The sequence below is a fragment of the Nipponia nippon genome, unplaced genomic scaffold (assembly GCF_047370975.1).
Source record: "Nipponia nippon isolate SJK-2023a ecotype South Korea unplaced genomic scaffold, ASM4737097v1 scaffold_7, whole genome shotgun sequence".
NCBI classification, from domain to species: domain Eukaryota; kingdom Metazoa; phylum Chordata; class Aves; order Pelecaniformes; family Threskiornithidae; genus Nipponia; species Nipponia nippon.
In genome coordinates, this window is record NW_028262391.1 from 8,579,052 (window position 1) to 8,596,597 (window position 17,546).

General features: G+C 41.9%; 2 protein-coding genes across 18 annotated transcripts in view; one reads left to right on the plus strand and one right to left on the minus strand.

The window, feature by feature from the left end:
- Positions 1-17,546, plus strand: part of VEPH1 (ventricular zone expressed PH domain containing 1) — a 98,436-nt gene that overhangs the window by 8,017 nt on the left and 72,873 nt on the right. For 11 of the 17 annotated variants that reach the window (XM_087739909.1, XM_087739910.1, XM_009463828.2 and 8 more), the window contains 3 exons: positions 904-1,195; positions 3,233-3,448; positions 7,335-7,509. In XM_087739909.1, coding sequence (XP_087596035.1) covers positions 1,058-1,195; positions 3,233-3,448; positions 7,335-7,509 — 529 coding nt within the window. In that variant the 5' untranslated portion in view covers positions 904-1,057. Of the gene's footprint in view, positions 1-495; positions 636-903; positions 1,196-3,232; positions 3,449-7,334; positions 7,510-17,546 lie in introns of all 17 variants that reach the window. The other 6 variants (XM_087739902.1, XM_087739901.1, XM_087739907.1 and 3 more) reach the window with 2 other exon arrangements.
- Positions 11,040-17,384, minus strand: PTX3 (pentraxin 3). Its single transcript, XM_009463826.2, has 3 exons — positions 16,603-17,384; positions 15,664-16,197; positions 11,040-12,584 (listed from the first exon to the last, which is right to left on the minus strand). The coding sequence occupies exons 1-3, from the start codon at positions 16,748-16,750 to the stop codon at positions 11,971-11,973; spliced, it is 1,296 nt and encodes a 431-aa protein (XP_009462101.1). The 5' UTR covers positions 16,751-17,384; the 3' UTR covers positions 11,040-11,970.

A 17,546-nucleotide genomic window follows, 5' to 3' on the forward strand; every position in this document is an offset into this window, starting at 1 on the left:
GGGACCTTTGGAAGACTCAAGGATAGACATTTTTGTGGGATGTTCTGGGCTTGAAGGACCCTGTGCTGTTTGTCCCTTTCTCGTGTACACTGAGGCTGGCCATGAAGAGCCTCGCTTCAAAGGTGTATGAGCAGAGGGGACTCATCAGCACAAGGCAAGTCCTGGCAGTCTTGGAATAACAAATAACACTTCTGAAATGTGGAAAAAACCAAACTTCTATAATTAAGGTGAATGTCTCCTCTGCGGATGCTTTAAACACCAAAGTTTTGGGGCACAAGTACAGGACTGTCCTCTTTCACGAGTGTGTGCATGGTGCCGAGCCTCGCCCCACTTGGCTCGGTTTCTGTTAAATTCCCCAGCCAAGGAGAAGTGCATAGTTTCAGCTCAGCCAGGTGTTTGTTTTACATGAGTTGAAAAGACTGTAGGGATCATTTTGGCAACAGAGCTCACTGTTTTTCTAAACAAAAATCATTATCTTCTCAATCTTGCTAATAGTGTGTTTCTGGAGTCAAGACACAAGAACGCAGAAAACAAACGAAGCAGCTCCACCTGCCTCCTCTAGCTCCGCTCTGCTACTGACCACAGAAAGGCGGTTTGTAATCCTTATCTGTTAGTGCAGTCACCATCCTGCTCAGGTGATACGCATTGAAATGAAAAAAACTTGGTTTTATTTATTAAAAGTTATGTATCGTTTAGCTAATTGTAAGCTGTTTAGTGTTTGAGGGCAAAAGGTCCTTCAACATGTGGTTCGTGGTATGTGCTTAAGGATGTCCCTGGATCGGGGGATCCTGTGTGCTGCTTACATACACTATTGAAAAAATCTCTGCTAAATTGGAATATGACACTCAATGCATTTGCTAATTTTTCCCCGTTTTGTTTGGTTTGTTTTTTTCCTCCTTTTAGATTGGGGCCAAGGAAGTCTTGAAAGATGCCCCAGATTTATTCTTCATATTAAGTTGATCGCCAGTCCACAGGATTGTTTCCATTCTGTCCTCATCTGAGTCATTCATGCACATGGTGCATGCAGCGGTCTGGCTGAGTGGCAGCGAACGCAGCCATGCATCATCTGTTTGGGCTGGTTTTGGCACAAAAGGACCTTTCACGTGCAGGGGATCTCTTCTCCTTAGAGGATGCCGAAATCGAAGGAAGCCTCTCGGAAGCTCTTGAACAAATAAGAATAATTAGTTCATCTGCGGTAAGTGAAACACTGTCTAATAATTTTTCATGAGATTAAAGGTATTGTATAAATAAAATACTAAAGACAGGGACATACACAATTTATGTTTCTAAAAAACTCAAGAATTCTGAGCAAAGTGTAAGATTTAAAAATGTGGTAACCAAATCCAGTTCCCACTAGCTGGATTTCTTTTAAAGATATTTCAAGTTCATCTTTACAATAATTTTTATTAAATAGTTATTTAAGGCATATTACAGATTAACAGGAGGTTACAGGTACACTGTATATATAAGTGTGTATTCTGTTTGCAGCAGAAAGCGTTCTGAATGATGGCAGGCTCAAGGATTTTGGTAAACTCTTTAAAAGTGTTATAAAAAAAAAAAAAAAGCTCTTTATCCTTCCTCCTTCCAGTCTGCTGAAGAGAAGGGAAAATCTTTTTTTGAGCCTTAGGATACTCAATTAGCAACACATACATGTTCTCCCAACTGCACTTTTCTGGCACTTTGTATAGCATGTGATGCTAGAAATCAGTTTTGGCAACGTGCAAATCTCTGACTCTCAGAGCATTGATCACGGCATTGGTGGTTGCAACAAGAACCGACTCATCCATCAGGACGGCCACCGTACACTGGCTCTTCTCTTTGGTCATTTCTTTGACAGCAAATACAGCACAGTCTTTCAGAACATTAATCAAGTTATTTTAGCCATTGCCTCTGCTGTTTGTGATGTACTTTGACTCGCCTAACTGCAGATTATCAGGAGTTTTACACAAATTCCCTCCAATATACTTTTTTGAGAGAAAATGCCTGAATTTGCTACAAAATGTTTTTACAAACCCAGCGGTCTGCGTTAAGCCGCTAAAGCATCCTGCGAGCCATCCCCTGCCTCCGAGCTGCTGAGCAGCGATTCCCACCAGAGGGCTCTGGAGATCGGGGAGATGCTCCAGCGCTGCCCTGTTCCTGATGTCAAACCCAGACTGCTCAGACAGATGTTTTTTCCCCCAAACGTGAGGAGTTTCACAGCAGTGCGGACAGGACCGCTCCGCTTTCCCTGTCCACGCACAGCCAGTGACCGTGACTCTCGCCAGGGGTTTGCTCTTGTGCTGTCCCAGCCAGTGGCTGTTAACTGGTTCACCTCCTTACCAATAGGTAATCTTATGCAAAAGAAAAAGTGTAAGTGTTTTCTCTTTTTAAATAAGTGCATGGGTTTTTCTGTCACACCAAGCAAAGTTTGGAGAGGGCTAGCTTTGAATAAAGGCAGAGAAATGATACGCTGTCATACCAGGCTGCAGCGCAGAGCCCCCGGAGCTAACTCTGGAGCTGCGCTTCTGCAAGCTAGCGCTGAATTTGGCTCCAGCCCTTTAAAAAAAAGCCATGCTTTATCTAGCAAAACCAATGACTTTTGATTAATACTTCAAACTGTCTTTTACCTTCATTACTTTTTAGGGTGGAACAGCATAGGTTAGACCAGGGGATGGTGATTGTGTACTCTGGGTCTTTTAAGTTATGGCAAAGCACTGCTGTTTCGTACCCACGTGCCATCTGTGTCAGTGATCGCGGGGGATTACAGGATTTTGTGATAAAGCCTATTTAAGTAACTTTTATTCATGTTACATTGATACTAATTGAAACTAACTGTTTACATCAGGGACGTGACATGATGTGAAATATTTGGGACCCTGCATTTGGCTATATATATTGTGGATATAACAATTCCAGTTTCAGTTTTAGGATGGTTATGGGAGAAGAGGCCTGTGCAAGTGGTTCCAAGGTGTGTGGCTGCAGTCCCTGGTCAAGGAGGCCATGCTTCAAGACAGACTACTAAAAATCATTTGATAACATAATCTGTACCTTTACAATAATGAGAATTAAGACCTAAAACAGTGAATTGTCTACGGGATGACTAACGTCTGAGTTTAATCACACTAAATGTTAGTTGTAAAAGTGGAAGTGAGAAAATGGACACTGGACAGTTACGAAAACTTCATCTCTTCAGGCTGTGGGGGCCTTGAAAAGGATGGGCATTCATTGGCAAATGTCTTTTCATTTGAACCAGGACTACCAGACCAATGACAATGACCAGGCCGTGGTGGAAATCTGCATCACTCGCATCACCACTGCCATCAGGGAGACGGCATCCATTGAAAAGCATGGGAAAGCCCTCGTGGCTCTCTGGGAGTCGTGTCTAGAACACAACCTGAAGCCTTCTGGAAAAGATGAGGACACACCACATGCAAAAATTGCATCCGATATCATGAGCTGTATCTTGCAGGTAAGAGTGAGCTGGAAAAAAAGGGAGTATAATGCGTTCATTGGTTATTTGGCTTTATCTTTTAAAATGCTGTTGTACTTTGTTTTCTGAGGGTGTATGGGAGTGGTTGCATTTGTTTAAAACTGAGAATATGACCCCAATTGTTAAGGTATATCGTTACATGCATATGGCGTCTGTTGCAGTGAATCAGAAGTTTTGGCATCTTCCTTATCTTTAGAAGTGTCTTGACTGTTTAGTGCCAGATTTCATTATCTTAATGCTCCATTAATTCTAAGTATTTGCGTTTCATGTCAGTGTTAAAGTGGGAGACATAGAACTATCATTTTCTGTGGTTACAGAAAGAATCATTTGAAAGCATTTAGTATCAGGGAAGAGGTTATTGTTTCAAATCATTCTGGAAGGCAGCAAAATAGCAAAGAGAGTTTAATGACATGAAATATAGGTGATTAGATATGCTGTCATTAAGGAGGAGCTCCCTTAGCATTTTGATTGTAAAAGCTGAGTCCAGATACAACACAGAAAACTGACTTCTGAACTAAAATTTGATTGCTCCTACTCTAAACAGAGGACTAGAAAGAAGTTATGCTCTGGCCAGGAGTGTTGGAATAATTTCTTAGAATATTTTACTAAATGTTAGGGGCAACAACAAGATGACTGGTCCCAAAAACATTTGCTAGAAGAACAGCTGAAATTGGGTCCTATTTGAACTCAACAGTCTATGAACTATCACTACCTGTGAATGCAAGACTAAAAAGAAGACATTGTGGTATATAGCAGCCTTTTGGAGATAGGAAAGGGCTATTCCAAGGCTTTCTAAGAAAGTAAGCTGACAGTGAAAAGCCATTTAAAGGCAGGGGAAGGGGGGAATATGGTGTTAAATCAGGGTGAGTTTGGGTTTTTTGTTTGTTTGTTTTGTTTGTGGGCTTTGGGTTTTGTTTGTTTGGTTTTGGTTGGTTTTGTTTGTTTTTAGCCAGGACTGCAGGCAATATTATTCCTTGTTGGGAAAGCAATATAATACACTGGAGAGACAAGCAGAGAAGCCTAGGTGCACAGTTATCTAACTGAAAGCAGAAATCTGGGTTTTTTCCAGAGTTTCAACTGTGGGTACAATTCATGGGGACCAGCTCTGTGTCAGACGGAGAAACAGTTGCTATGAAGTGCCTCTACATACAGACTACTCTGGGGCGATGTTTGCAGTACGTCTGCTGCTTCATAGTTGCTTTCTTTACCTCTGCCTCGTAAATCAGATGTGTTTTTTTTTTTTTTTTTGTTCTTTCATTACGAAAATTCAAGCCTTGTGCCACTGTCGGATTTGGATACTGGTAGCAGCACAGCTTAAACTTTCCAGATGAGAGACTGTACATCGTAAAATCATATTTTGTCTTTGAGGTACTCTAGAAATCGTATTTCATGAGAATACTAAAGTATGTAATGGCTTGTCTAAGCTTTCAGTTTGTGCTGTTGGCAACTGTGTGCCTAAATCAAGCTAGCTCATATCCAAATGTTTTAGGGATGGCACTGTGTTGCAGATTACTTCAAGAAAGGTGTTCATTGAAATGACATGAGAAAGTTATGGAAGTACATTTACCGCTACCTGAAACAGAGCTATTATCAGCAAGTTCCTCTGCATAAAAAAAGAAAGAAGGCATAAAATGAGTTTTTATGCAATATGTGAGAGATAGTTGAAGTAGTAATGAATATCTGGCAGCTGGGTTGAATCTCACAGCATGTTTCTGTTGATATAAGCAGCAGGGAGGTCCCCTATGTTTGCAAACATCACTATATCATATTATTGAAATCTGTTTTTCATTGTCACCTTCATGTTTTCATAAGTGTGCATTCATGCCCTGATATTTATAATGGAACAAATGAAACCTTGTCTCCTTCCATCTGAATTAAAACATTTTCTTAACCAAGTATTTATCTTTATTGTAGGGAAAAAAAAATGTTCTTTGGAATTTTCTTAGATCTTTTAAATCATAGTCAGAGGGCCAAACCTTACCTTCTTGTTCTTTCTGCGTGGAATCCTAGAGCATAATTTGGAGGCCAAATTTGGCTCCTACTCAGTAGGAGCCAAATATAATGAGGCATTATGTTGATTTAAACATGCTGCTGCATAAAGCTCTATTCATTTTAAAGGCTTTTCTCATTAAAGACGCAGGTTTTGGTCATATGGCTGTTGCCATGATGAGCTGTCTTGACACCTAGGAGATGCTGCAGCCCTTTCTTCCTTCGGGGCTGGCAAAAAGGGACTGTCCTGGAGTGGCTGCAGCCGCTGGAGCAACCTGCCTGGCAGGTCTCTGTTGCAAGGAAAAATCCTCATAGCCCGTTAAACTTGGATCTTTTGCATTGGTTGAGTAGTACAATGCAGCCTTAATCAGGGTCAGTCCTGCTCTCCGTGAGGCTAATGGCAAAGGCAGTTACTGCTGATGGAGTCAGAGCTGGCCTAGGAGGCAACGTAGCAGGGTATATGGAACAGCAGATTTGGTTTTTGTCAGGTCTAAATCTATTTTTTTCAGTGCTGCTCCAGAATAAGCATGTGTTAAGTCTGGAGCGCCTTTCTTTGCACTATTTTGTTGCTCTCTGAAACATCTGGGTTCCAGTGGTTGCCTGTGATTTCAGATGCTAATTAAATACAATCATATTGCAGGATTGTTTTCAAAAACAATTATGTACTCCAGTTTCAAAGAGATGTTCAAAACTGAGTGAAGGTGAGAGAAAAGCACTGATTAAGGAGGCTCCAGAAAGAATGTAGGTCCTCAGTTATATGTAAACATATCCTACCAGTTTCAAAGGTAGTTACATATGGGAACTTAATGGGCAATAGATGTGTACAGTCTGTGCACACAATTTCATGTATACAAATAGTCACAGAAAACCTTTTCTGACCTTTTCTGTCAAAACTTAAGTGTATATGCAGATACTCCTGAGATCACTGAAGCTTGATGCCATTTGGAGGACAGAAATTAGCTGTCTTGAAAAATTTCAGTTGACCCTGATGTTCAGAGAAATTGACTGGAGTTTAGGAAAGGAAATCTAAATTATTATTGGAGGAAAATTGATGATCAATACTAAAGCCTGTGAGCAAGTCTCCCAGTACACTTACTCATGCATACTCTTTTCCTCATTTGACCAGTTTGCCTTTGATTTAGTCCCAGTGGCTTAGCATGAGATCCTGTTCTGGGAATAGAGGAGTCCTTTCTTCACATGGTCTCTGCCAGCACAGAGAGAGGCCAAAATGCAGAGTAGTAACACACTTCGGTTTACATGAGGGAAGCTGTGTCTTGTGCTGGGGAAGATTTACCTGTGCTTGAAATTAAGCTTCCCTGAGCCTTGACTCTGTGCCTACACATTGGGCTGCCCTGCTTGGAGCTGGACATCGGAGTGGGGCAGGTCACGGCGACGCAGGAATGACAGGCAGCAATGTGTCTCTTACTGCAGGGCACAATATTTACCCGTCAACAGCACGGGTGACTGCTCTGAGGTGTTTTCTATGCTTTGGGATGAAAATTACCTACTCTGTGTGGATGATGGATACAGCTTCTGCTGTCTTCTCTGAGAGCACCAAGCAAAATATCTTAGAAATGTTACAGCAGTTAATGTTTAACTAGTGCACTTGATATCATGTTTTCTCCTCTTGCAGAAGACAGAAATAGGTGCATTATTAGCATCTCCTGGTGCAGCACTTCTTAAATTTCCTTACTTGCTCTTTCTTTGAAGTCTGCCTTCCATGGTGTTACCAAAACATAACCTTTCTTGAAATGTTTTTTTGCCTTTTTTTCCCCTGTTGTTTTCATTTTTGTTTTTCTAATCTGATCAACATGAGACTTCATTTTAATCATTGTTTTCAGCTGCTTATTTTCAGTGGCTTTTCATGTTTTTACAGAATTACAATCGACCTCCAGTAATGGCCTTAGCTGTCCCAGTGGCAGTGAAATTTCTTCAGAGGGGCAATAAGGAGCTGTGCAGAAACATGTCAAGTTATCTATCCTTGGCTGCAATCGCTAAAGCAGATCTGCTGGCTGATCACACAGACACCATTGTCAAAAGTGTCCTTCAAGGTAGGGTCTCACTGAGATTTTGGATTTAATCCTGCAGCGTGCCCACCATTAGATTAGTTAGGCTGTATTAGGCATATATACAAACAAACACATTATATGTAAAAACATGTATGAGGCATGTATGTATAAAGCATACATATAGACATATCTAAAAGCATGTGATAAAACATGTTAGACACAGTCTAATAACAGACTATATCAAGGAGGACCTTTCAAGAATATGTGCATTTACTGAGCTTTGTTGATTATGGAAGTTTCATTATAGATTGGATGACCCATAGGGCAGGAAATACATCTGTACTTGTTAGTATACCGTACTGATGGACTTCAAATTATAAGCCATGATATGAGACGCTAGTTACTGGGCTTTTATCCTTTCTATTAGTGTCATTGGCAATACTCCAAAATATAAATGGGGATGAAATGAATCCCATTCTGTGGCAAAATAGTCAGATGTAAGATATGAAAGCTTTGTAGTGGTTCTTTAATTTTGTCTACATTATTAGCTTTACATAGAATATTGTTGCTAAACTCTGTGCATTTTACTTTTGTGGTTTTAAAAAGCCAAAAATATTCCTACCTCTACAAAAGGAAGTCTGATTTAGTTGAAGTAGTCAAGTTCACAGCATTTGTTGCAATATAGTGCTACTGCAGTAGTAAAATCGCTATTTGCTTTTCTTCAAGTAGGGGTAACAGCAATAAGTAGCAATAGCTGTCTAATTTTTCCAAGAACATTGTTATGAAGATGTTAAGCCCTCAAATTAAATGTGTGCATTCTGTATTTATTAAAAATTATAAATGGAGTGTAGTTATTTTTACACGTTTTATGGATGGATAGCTAATCTGGAAAGTAATGTTGTTAAGACATTATGGTAAGAGTTTGCATATTTCTGTCTGCTTTGTTTAAGGACAAATGTGTGATAAATATAATAAATTACAAACATGTATGAGCTATGTGGTAATACTAATTGAGTAGAGTCCAAGAACAGAATATTGCTAACAACTTACAAAGCCACGTGGATAATTCTTTTAAGACTTGTGACGTTAGTATTTATGTGTTAACATTGTGTATTACCCCTTGTAATGCAGTGCTATTAACAGAAAGAAATAAAGTGAAACAGGTTTTATGGTGTAGTCATAGGTTTAGGAAAGGTGATTAACACCCATAAACTGAAGGTTTCATCATGACTGTTCCTGCTCATTTTTGTGTATTTATGTTATTCTACCAGCAGATGTTGCTGTGTCCATCATATTTGGAAATTCCAGACTGGAAGAGGGCACTCTGAATAGGCAAAGTGCTCTGTTTTGTATACTGGCTTAATTGCACTGTACATAATTTGTATTTCAGGCATGAAAAGGTTGGTTTGCAGCAGGCTAAGAACTGCGCTTAAAGACTGAGTGCTGAAGGGAGAAGGGAAGCAAGAGGATAAGCTGCTAAGGATGGATTTACAAAGCAGTGCGGAGACAAAGGGCCTTGTTCTGGTGCTGCACAGATGGGGGGCTCAGCCTAATGGCACCAGTGAGACTGATAGTAGACTTTGGCCCGTTGCCTGTGAGTGTTTGAGCTAACTGGATTTTTTGATTACTTGGGGCAACTGTTTGGCTGCATAATCAGTTTCTTATCTTATTAGCTAAAAAAGAGCTCTTTAGAAAGAGTGTTTAACTGCTCTGTTCCAGTTAGTGTGAACTCAGCTTCTAAACATGCAAATGTCTGTACCGTGCCTGCGAGGCTGACAGACCCTGTGCTGACACCTTCCATCACCATAAGGCACCAGGCAGACATATTCCTGTTTCCAGGGGACAACAGCAAAACTGCCCTGCAGCCGTTGCTGTAATCTGAGAGTCCCACAGCTGCTCCACCTTCCAGAAGAGCTCAGGCAAGGGATGTGGATGTTGCGTTCAGCAGAGGCTTGTTAGAGAGCAGAACTGGGCTCAGCAACGTACTCCAAGCATGCGTGTCTTGTTCTTGCTCCTTCATTTCTACGTTTGCAGTGCGAGAGCAGGATCGCAGCGGCTTTTCCATATTTGGAGCCCCAACTCCCCCAAAATACTATTTGCTTGGTGTTTTCCAAACAGGCAAAGTAACTGTTGACAAAGAAAAATATAATTAAGCTAGGAAGGAAAGAGAGAAGCATGTTGATGGAGGTGACTTGTGGCGCTGGGCGGGAGGGGACTGGACTGGGAAAGCTTTGCTAGTCCACAGAGGTGATAAAGGAAGAGCAAAGCAATTGGAAAGAGGAGAGTTTTCCAGCTGAGTCAGTGAGAATGAAAGGACTGGCTTTCCATTTGGTCATCTGCCAAACCAGAACAGAGATAAGAAAAGGTTACTTCCAAGACAAAGCATTTCAGGTATGAGGTACAGTAAGAAAAGTAGCCAGGAAGGACTTCTGGTAATCTTTTAGAGGATTTTGCTTTTTCTGCTGCGTTTCATGGACATTTGTTTTCATTTAATGGAGGGCACTGTATGGAAAGAGGATTTGAGAGCGGTTTTGCCCTTGCACAATAGTGGGACCTCAAGTGTTTTTCTTAATTCTGAAGATCTGTTTCCTGGCTGACAGCAGATGAACGGAGGTAATCTTTCATTGTTCTTTAGTTAAGGTTACTTGCAGATAATATTTAGTAAGGTATTTTTGTCATGCTTCCTACTAAGCATTTAAAATCTAGATACATTGTTATTGGACGGTAATAGGAGAAATTCCAGCAATTGGAGCAGTTATTTTTACCTTAAATAAACAGTGTTGCCAAAACTTTGGAGCAGATCATGTAACTTTAGCTATGAAGGACAACCCCTTTGAATGGCATAGTAAAGTGGAAATTACCTTGTCGTAGCTTTTTCTTACTACTTTTGTATCGTGGAAGGAAGGATCTGGTAGCTGCATCATATTCAGGAATAAGCATAGCAGCAACATGTCAAGAAACTTTTCAAAGTGCGTTCTTAGGTCATCTGTAGAGAATGAGAGAGAGAAACGTGTGAATAGAGCAGAAGGGTGGGCTGCTTTCAGTGGAAATAAGAATTGCTTTGAGTAAGACGTTCTCCGCGATAACTTGTTCAGAGGCTTCAACAGGTAGTGAATAATCGTTCTTGTCATAAATGGTTATATATCCAGTGAATAACTATTCATCATTTTCTACTTCTGCTCTGCTTTCTACACACAAATCACCGCCAGTGTCTTGGCTCTCTGCATCTGCTTCTTATGCTCTGTATCCAGCCCTATGTTTTTATTGGATTTTAGATAAGCTTGTAAATGTGAGAGAAGAAAGCTGCTGCCATCAGTACCACCTTGTATGAACCTCCTGTTAGCATCAAACAAGTTGGTACCTTGGATCCCTAAATGTATCTTAAAACCAAGCGTGTCCTTCTCAGATGGCCAGCATTATACATGGAGAACTATTTGGGGATATCTCAAAACCAATCCTTCCTTCAGCCTCCAAGTGCCGTGCTAGCACAGCCTCAGGTCAAACGCACGTGTGTCACTATGTCAAAGCATCTCTTCTGTACCAAGTGACCACGTCCACATGGGAGAACTCCTAGAGTGGCAGATCCTTGCACATGGCAGCATTCACAAGAGGGATTGTTATCATGACAGGCCTTTAAAGCTGTCTCTCACTAATGCTTGGATTTCAGTCTGAGTGTCTCTGAGATGTTGATATTTATGTTCTTTTTCTATTAGCAGCGAGAAATATGTGGTTCAAAACATGGAAAAATTCCAAATTGGTACTTACTTTCAGAGTTTCAGTTCATGAGAAGCATGGCAAGTTTTAGTTTAGTAAAGTATCTTTATTTATAGAACAACTTTACAAAAATAATTTCAATAAAATTATTACAAAGTCAATTTACAATATAATACAGCTGCATTTTCTCAAAATGTAACATCAGATTATGATGGGGAATATTACTTTTATATGTTAGGTCAATCTGTGGCATAAATAATGCTTTAAACAAGGAGCTAGTTGTGTTATAGTCTACAAATTACTAACAACAATTAATAAACAACACGTTTCTTGGCTTATGTGGTTCCTCTGTACAATTCACTACAAAAACCGATGACTGGAGGAGCTGGGAAGATGCGCAGCCTTATGTCTGTTACGCAGGGACTGGTCAGCTGGATACCCAATGCGTTTGCTTCAGCAGGGATGCCAGGAGTACCGTTCAGCTCCGAAACGTCCACAGTGGCAGTTTTATACCTCAGAAAACGCTATGCTAGAGAGAGAGTGGTCGTCTGACCTCAGGAACAGCTTTTCCAATGTCACGCCTTGATGTGGGTTTTTTCAGTGTTTTGCCAAAACAGCAGGCAGAGATCAAATCCCATCTCCACAGTACCTCATTTTGTAAACTTGCAATGCTAATCTTCCTTGGGAATTCGAGAGACGTGGGATTCTACGGCTCTGTTTACTTGTACGTATTGGCGTTCAGCTCTTCATGAAATATGTTTTCTCCTTCAGAAACTGCCTTGCCAGAATTTAAGAAACGTACTGGGCTCCTCCGTATGGCAAAACTTCTGTGACTCCCCACCCGATGATGTTGCCCCTGATACTGCACGCATCTTCTCCGCTCTGCACTGCTATCTCTTTGGCACTGAGCACTCTGTCCCACATGTTAAAGCCAGTTAATTTTCCAGAGAAGGCTAAAGCTTCGTCAAATCCACCTCCAACGCAGCAGCCATTCTTTTCTTGACCAATCTGCAAAATCCCTCCATCTGGAATGGTGTGAGCATCGGCAATGTCCAAGGCGGTGGCTGCGAGCTCTCCCTTCACCCACAGAGATGCGGATCCGTTCTCCGAGCTCCAGGCACCGCAGAGATGGATCCACTTCCCAGGAACAACTACATTCTTGACAGCTAACTTGTGCTGGTCACCGCCAACAATAAGCACTGCAGAGTCCCGGCTGAGATAAAGCTGGATTTCATATGGATTTAACTTGGTTCCATAGGAGAAGACAATAGTTTTCTCCAAAGCCTCCGTCACCTTGATCCAGATACAAGCAGTGAAGGAGTGAAGGGTCATTCCAGCAGTTGGGTGAACGCTCCCAAATATCTTTTTCGAACGCATGGGGAATAGAATTGCTGTTTCACACCCTGAAAAAGTTAGAAAGATTGTTAGGTGAATAAAACCTGGTCTGTTTGTACATGCACAGTTAGGACCCTTGACATATGCTCACTCCTGGGCTTCCCAAGGGGAGCTGAGAGCTCAGCTCATCCAGTGGGATGTAGGATGCTTTGAAAAAGCCGTCAGATCTGATGGATGGATTTGCCAAACACTATGGTAATGGGTCTAGAGCCTAATCAGGCTGCAGGAACAAGGCTTGGCTCTTCCCTCGCTGCAAAAGTAGTGTTGTATAGGCCTGTGCCATGCAAAGTGACATTGAGGTTTAATGCTGCCTGTCTGCCCTGGTGCTTGCCTTGGGAAGTTGGGCTTCCCTGAGGGTCTGTGCAGGGCAGGTGCCTTCTGCTCTGACATGCCTCCTAGGAGAGCTTCTCTTTTGCTGGGTCACCTAGAGAAATTAGCACTTTACAATAGGTAATTATGTCGGGTAGTCCTCTCTCTGTTTCATTTAGGTCTTGTTTTAGCCTACGTGTTCTTTTTTAGTATGGAGTGATGAAAACGGCAACATTATGGTGAGGGGATGGGTTCAGTGACCTATCAAACAGCAGGTTTAGGTACCGTGCCATTCCTGGGTTAGCAGTGTGAGACTGCTGTTGCAGCTGGAGAAACGGAGCTGCTGGGTGGTTGTATCACGAGCAGTTGTGTAGTGTCCTGTAGTTGTACCGTGGATAACTGGGCAGCAGAGGAGAAGGGGACAGGGGCTACTGAAAAGCAGGCGCGGGGAGTGATGGCAAAAGCATGCTGAGATGTGTTTGTTTAGTATAATGACTCCCTTTTCTGACCCTGCCTTTAGGGCCATTGGTCGGTAACTTTCATGTGCACTGGTTAAGCACAGGAAACGTGTAAGACAACTGATATTTTTAAAACAGTTCATCTCTCATCTCCAATTAATCAATATGCAGATTGGTTAAAAGCACTAACAGAAGCTTATGAAACTTAGAAAAGTAACTGATGATCACCAAACCCAAGGCATTTTTGGTATTCTACGTACTGTTCCCTAGTCATATATAACTTAATATTCTAAGTAACATAGGGGAAAAAGCAGTCCCCTTCTTGAATTAAGCTGCTTCATTTCCTGTTTAAACAAGCTAGAGGATCTAAAATGTCCAAAATGTGTGTGGAAATTTCTGCTTCAGTGAATGAAGGACTCTTTGTGTCCTCCAGGACTGCGCTGCCGTGTTATTTCATAGGCTGCTTCCTTTCAACTTTGAGTAGATTTTACGTTTCTTCATTGGCCCTTTTGAGGAGGGGCAGGAGCAGTGAGCAACTGCTGGGGATACTCCTTCAAATGCTACTTAGGAACACTATTGTGAAAAAGCTTTTAATTAGCAAGCTTTCAGGCTTTATTATCAAGGCCTAAACAAAATTAAAACCAGCCTCACTGAAGAACAAAAAGTGCGATTAGAAAATCCCTCAAGAGTATGGCTGGCAGTAATTCAAGATGTGAGAAATTAAAGTCAGTTGCTAAGAAGTCCCTTGAAAAAAAAATTTCCAGAGAGACACTCTGGAAGTACTTAAACTGTATCTTTTAAATTAAAAAAAATAAGAACATCTAATATAAAACCATGTAGGAACCAGTGGAAATAATCTGGATTTCCACTAATGGGACTGAGATCCTTAATGCTGATCAAGTTTTTTTACTCTCGCCTAGTGCAGAGTGACTGACTGCAAGGCTGGCCGTGTTACAGGAGAGAGATAAAGAATGAGATCATTCTTTTCTGGAAGGCAAGATTCATGTGTTTGGGAAAAAAAGAAATATGCTGTAAGATCTAGTCCCAGTACGCAAAGATTGCTAAAGTGTTGTGATAAATAAAGGAGTAAAAGCAGTTTACTTATAAAGCTGAATCCACGTCCTACCTGAAAGGGATAGTTTCATGTTAGACTGTAAAACGCTTTGATGTAAACTGTTGTTATACTGTGTTTGTATTGTAACAGGCTTGTGTAAGTTGTTGCCTTTGCTTTAGCAGTTACAAGAAGTGCTCCTTCTTGCTCACCTGTGTAAGAGCTCACGCTGATGGTGTTGCTAAGGGTTGCTGGCAAGGCTGGTGTAACTGCACCCCTAACGTCCTATTCACACGCATCCGTGGGATTCTGCGAGTGTAGATTTCTTGAGGTTTTTAAGCTGTGGTAACTTACATTTGTGGAAAATACGGTCATCAAAGACATGTCAACATTTAGGAGACACGCAGTTACAGCTGTCTGGTAGGCAGAGTTATATTCAACATAGTTATATTGTGCATGTAGCAATTTTGCACCCATACTTTAAACAGATGAAGGTCTGTTCTGCCATACCCAAGTTGCTGTAGATGCTTTTTGGGTGTCATATTACAGTGCACAGAAAAACTGACATGAAATTTGAGATAAGAGCTCATCTTCCCATGGCCACCTCACTTGCTGACCAATGCAAACATTTTGGAAGGGAAAAAACAACCCAACAATACCACAGTGTTACTAATTTTTCCACGCTTGAGGCAATATTCTGTCCTGACAGTTGCATGCAGTGAATGTGCCCTCCCTGCTGTGGGAAGCGTTGACATCAGCAGCGTGTCCTCGGATCTAGCTCTGCTCTTGGGCAGTTGGAGTTGGTGAGGAGATATTTAGTTTAGGAAGAGGAAGGAGTGGGTATACATGCACAATGAGAACAGGAGAGCTCAGCGACTGGTGCGTATGCATAAGAGTTACCAGCTGGGAAGGTAAAAGGTGAGAGAACGTAATTTGTATGTTTAAAATGTGTTTGCTGCTCTCTGGTAACTGTTTTGATCTGGGAGAGCCTGCAGGAGGTGGGATCCTAGCTGGCTTTGCCGTGTGTAAGGAGTTTGGTTAAACCCTTCTTTGATCCCATGTTTGAAAAGCTCGGTGCCTCTTTTTCAAGAACAGTTAATGGATTTCCTCCCTGTATGTACAGACTACTCAAAGCTGCTGTGCTATTCATAAGGTTGCTTTGGAATCACATGCAGAGAAAGGTGCTTAAGAGGGGTGTTTATAGGATGTCTGTTTGGACAGGCCCACCAAAGAGAGCTCTCCAGTAAAGCATAGCGCACGTGGACTTACCCGCTGGCAGTAAGTGCTGAGCCGCCCATTTCTGCGATGCCTTCAGTTCAGCTCTGGTTTGCTGTAGCTCTTTCCACAGGGAGTTCAAAATGAGATTGTCTCCTCTGGCGGGACTGAATTTATCCTGCTGAAAAGCTGTCTCCTGAGCCTCCACCTCGGACCTCCTCAGCCAAGCGCTCTCCAGCTGGCCGAGCCTGCTGGACACGTTGTGGCTCAGCAGCAGAACGTGCTCAAGAACCTTTCCTTGCTCAGACTCATGAAGCCTCTTGACTTCTTCAGCTTGATCACTGTTCCTCACAAGCGCGTGCTCTACCTGTGACACGATGTGGGAGGTAACTTTCTCGACCGCAGCGGCGAAGGTGGCCGCAAGGTTGGTGGTCAGCTGGCTCAGCTCTGCTTTCAGGGTCTGCAGGTCCACCTTCAGGGTCTCATCCATCGCCTGCAGCATCATGTTCTCTTTCATCTGCGAGTTCTCGAGCATGATGAAGAGCTTGTCCCACTCGGTGTGCTCTCGCTGGCAGTCACATGAAACAGCTGGAATGGAAGATACAGATGTTCCTATTCCTTTGTACTTACATTTTTAAACAGAAGAAGTATTTGACAAAATCTGGCTCTGTGCAAGGCTTACGTGCTCCAGACTGTCAGTGTGCTTCCCTCAATATAAAAACAGAAAAGTAAAGTAGTGTGTATTATAGCAATTCTAAAACTAAGTGTCATTGGCAGTCTTTGGGAGGAAAACTGAAAAATACAGAGTATAAAGCAAATTCCAAGGCACATTGTCCAAGTGTTACAGCATTTGCTGTCCATAATAATATACTGGTACAAGCATATGCTTCTTCCTCTGGAAAAAAAAAAATTTGTAATAATAACTGTTACAAGAGCTAGGCAACAAAGAATGCAATTCTGCACATAACACAAATTTAGTTTAAATCTACTTACTTTCCTCAGTACCAAGAACTGGACCTTCAATTTCGTTATCCAGATTCACGTACATGAGATCATAGTCATCATCTTCATCCGGAACAGAAACAGAAGCCCTGAAAACACAGAACAGCATAAGCAGAGAAAGTATTTCTTGGGGCAGCATTCTCTAGCTGCTTCCTGAAAATAGCTGGGCTGTCTGGAGCTAAAGCCGAAGTCAGACTTCAGCAGAGACAAGACTGTGAGCGAGATGCAGCGAGCCCCTAATAAATGCTCCGAGCGCCTCAGCTTGAATGAATGAGTAGTGCTAGTGTTGTAATAAGAGCACTTCTGGCTGTTGGTTTTGGCCGAGAGGAGAAGGGGGCGTGCAGCTTGCTCAATTCCAGCCTTCCAGGTTTGCACTGGGGGATGTACTGACTCACGGAGGGGAAGAAATGGGGAACGCTGCTCTTGCGAGCTGCCGCTTCCCCTCTGAGAGCAGATTGCTGTAACGTGCAGCAGTGCGAGGGTGAGAGCGGGGGATGAAATCACTTGGAGGTCGCTGCTTACAGGCACTGGCTGCATCGGTTCTGTTACTTTGCGTTATTTGTGGAAAGGAAAGTGTTCTCTGCAAACTCATTTTGTAGTTGGTATGTGCCAGGGCTCTGGAGCAGATTGGTAGAAAAATAAACGTACCTGGAGTTGGTTTGGGTACACGTGTGTGGTTTAATCTAAATATTGTACCTTTTTTTGATCCGTATGTATAAAAACTTCTATTATATACTGACAGTTTACTGCTTTAAGCAATAAAAGAGAACTCGTAAAAACAGCTTATTAAGAGTCTTGCTTTTCTAGCCCTAATTACCAATAACAACTTCATAACTATGTGGATAATACGTTACTGGCAGTATCTTGTTTTGGGAGCATGTAGATTGGCAGCTGCGTGATTAGAGTTGTTTCTGTTAACTTTGAAAAACAAAACA

Bases quoted from the DNA above. Each gene is read 5' to 3' on its own strand.
- PTX3 (XM_009463826.2), bottom strand. From the start codon at position 16,750: ATGCTGCCCCAAGAAATACTTTCTCTGCTTATGCTGTTCTGTGTTTTC. The intron at 16,198-16,602 runs GTAAGTAGATTT...CTTCCATTCCAG, and splicing joins AGTTCTTGGTACTGAGGAAA to CTGTTTCATGTGACTGCCAG. The intron at 12,585-15,663 runs GTAAGTCCACGT...TAACTTTTTCAG, and splicing joins TCAGCACTTACTGCCAGCGG to GGTGTGAAACAGCAATTCTA.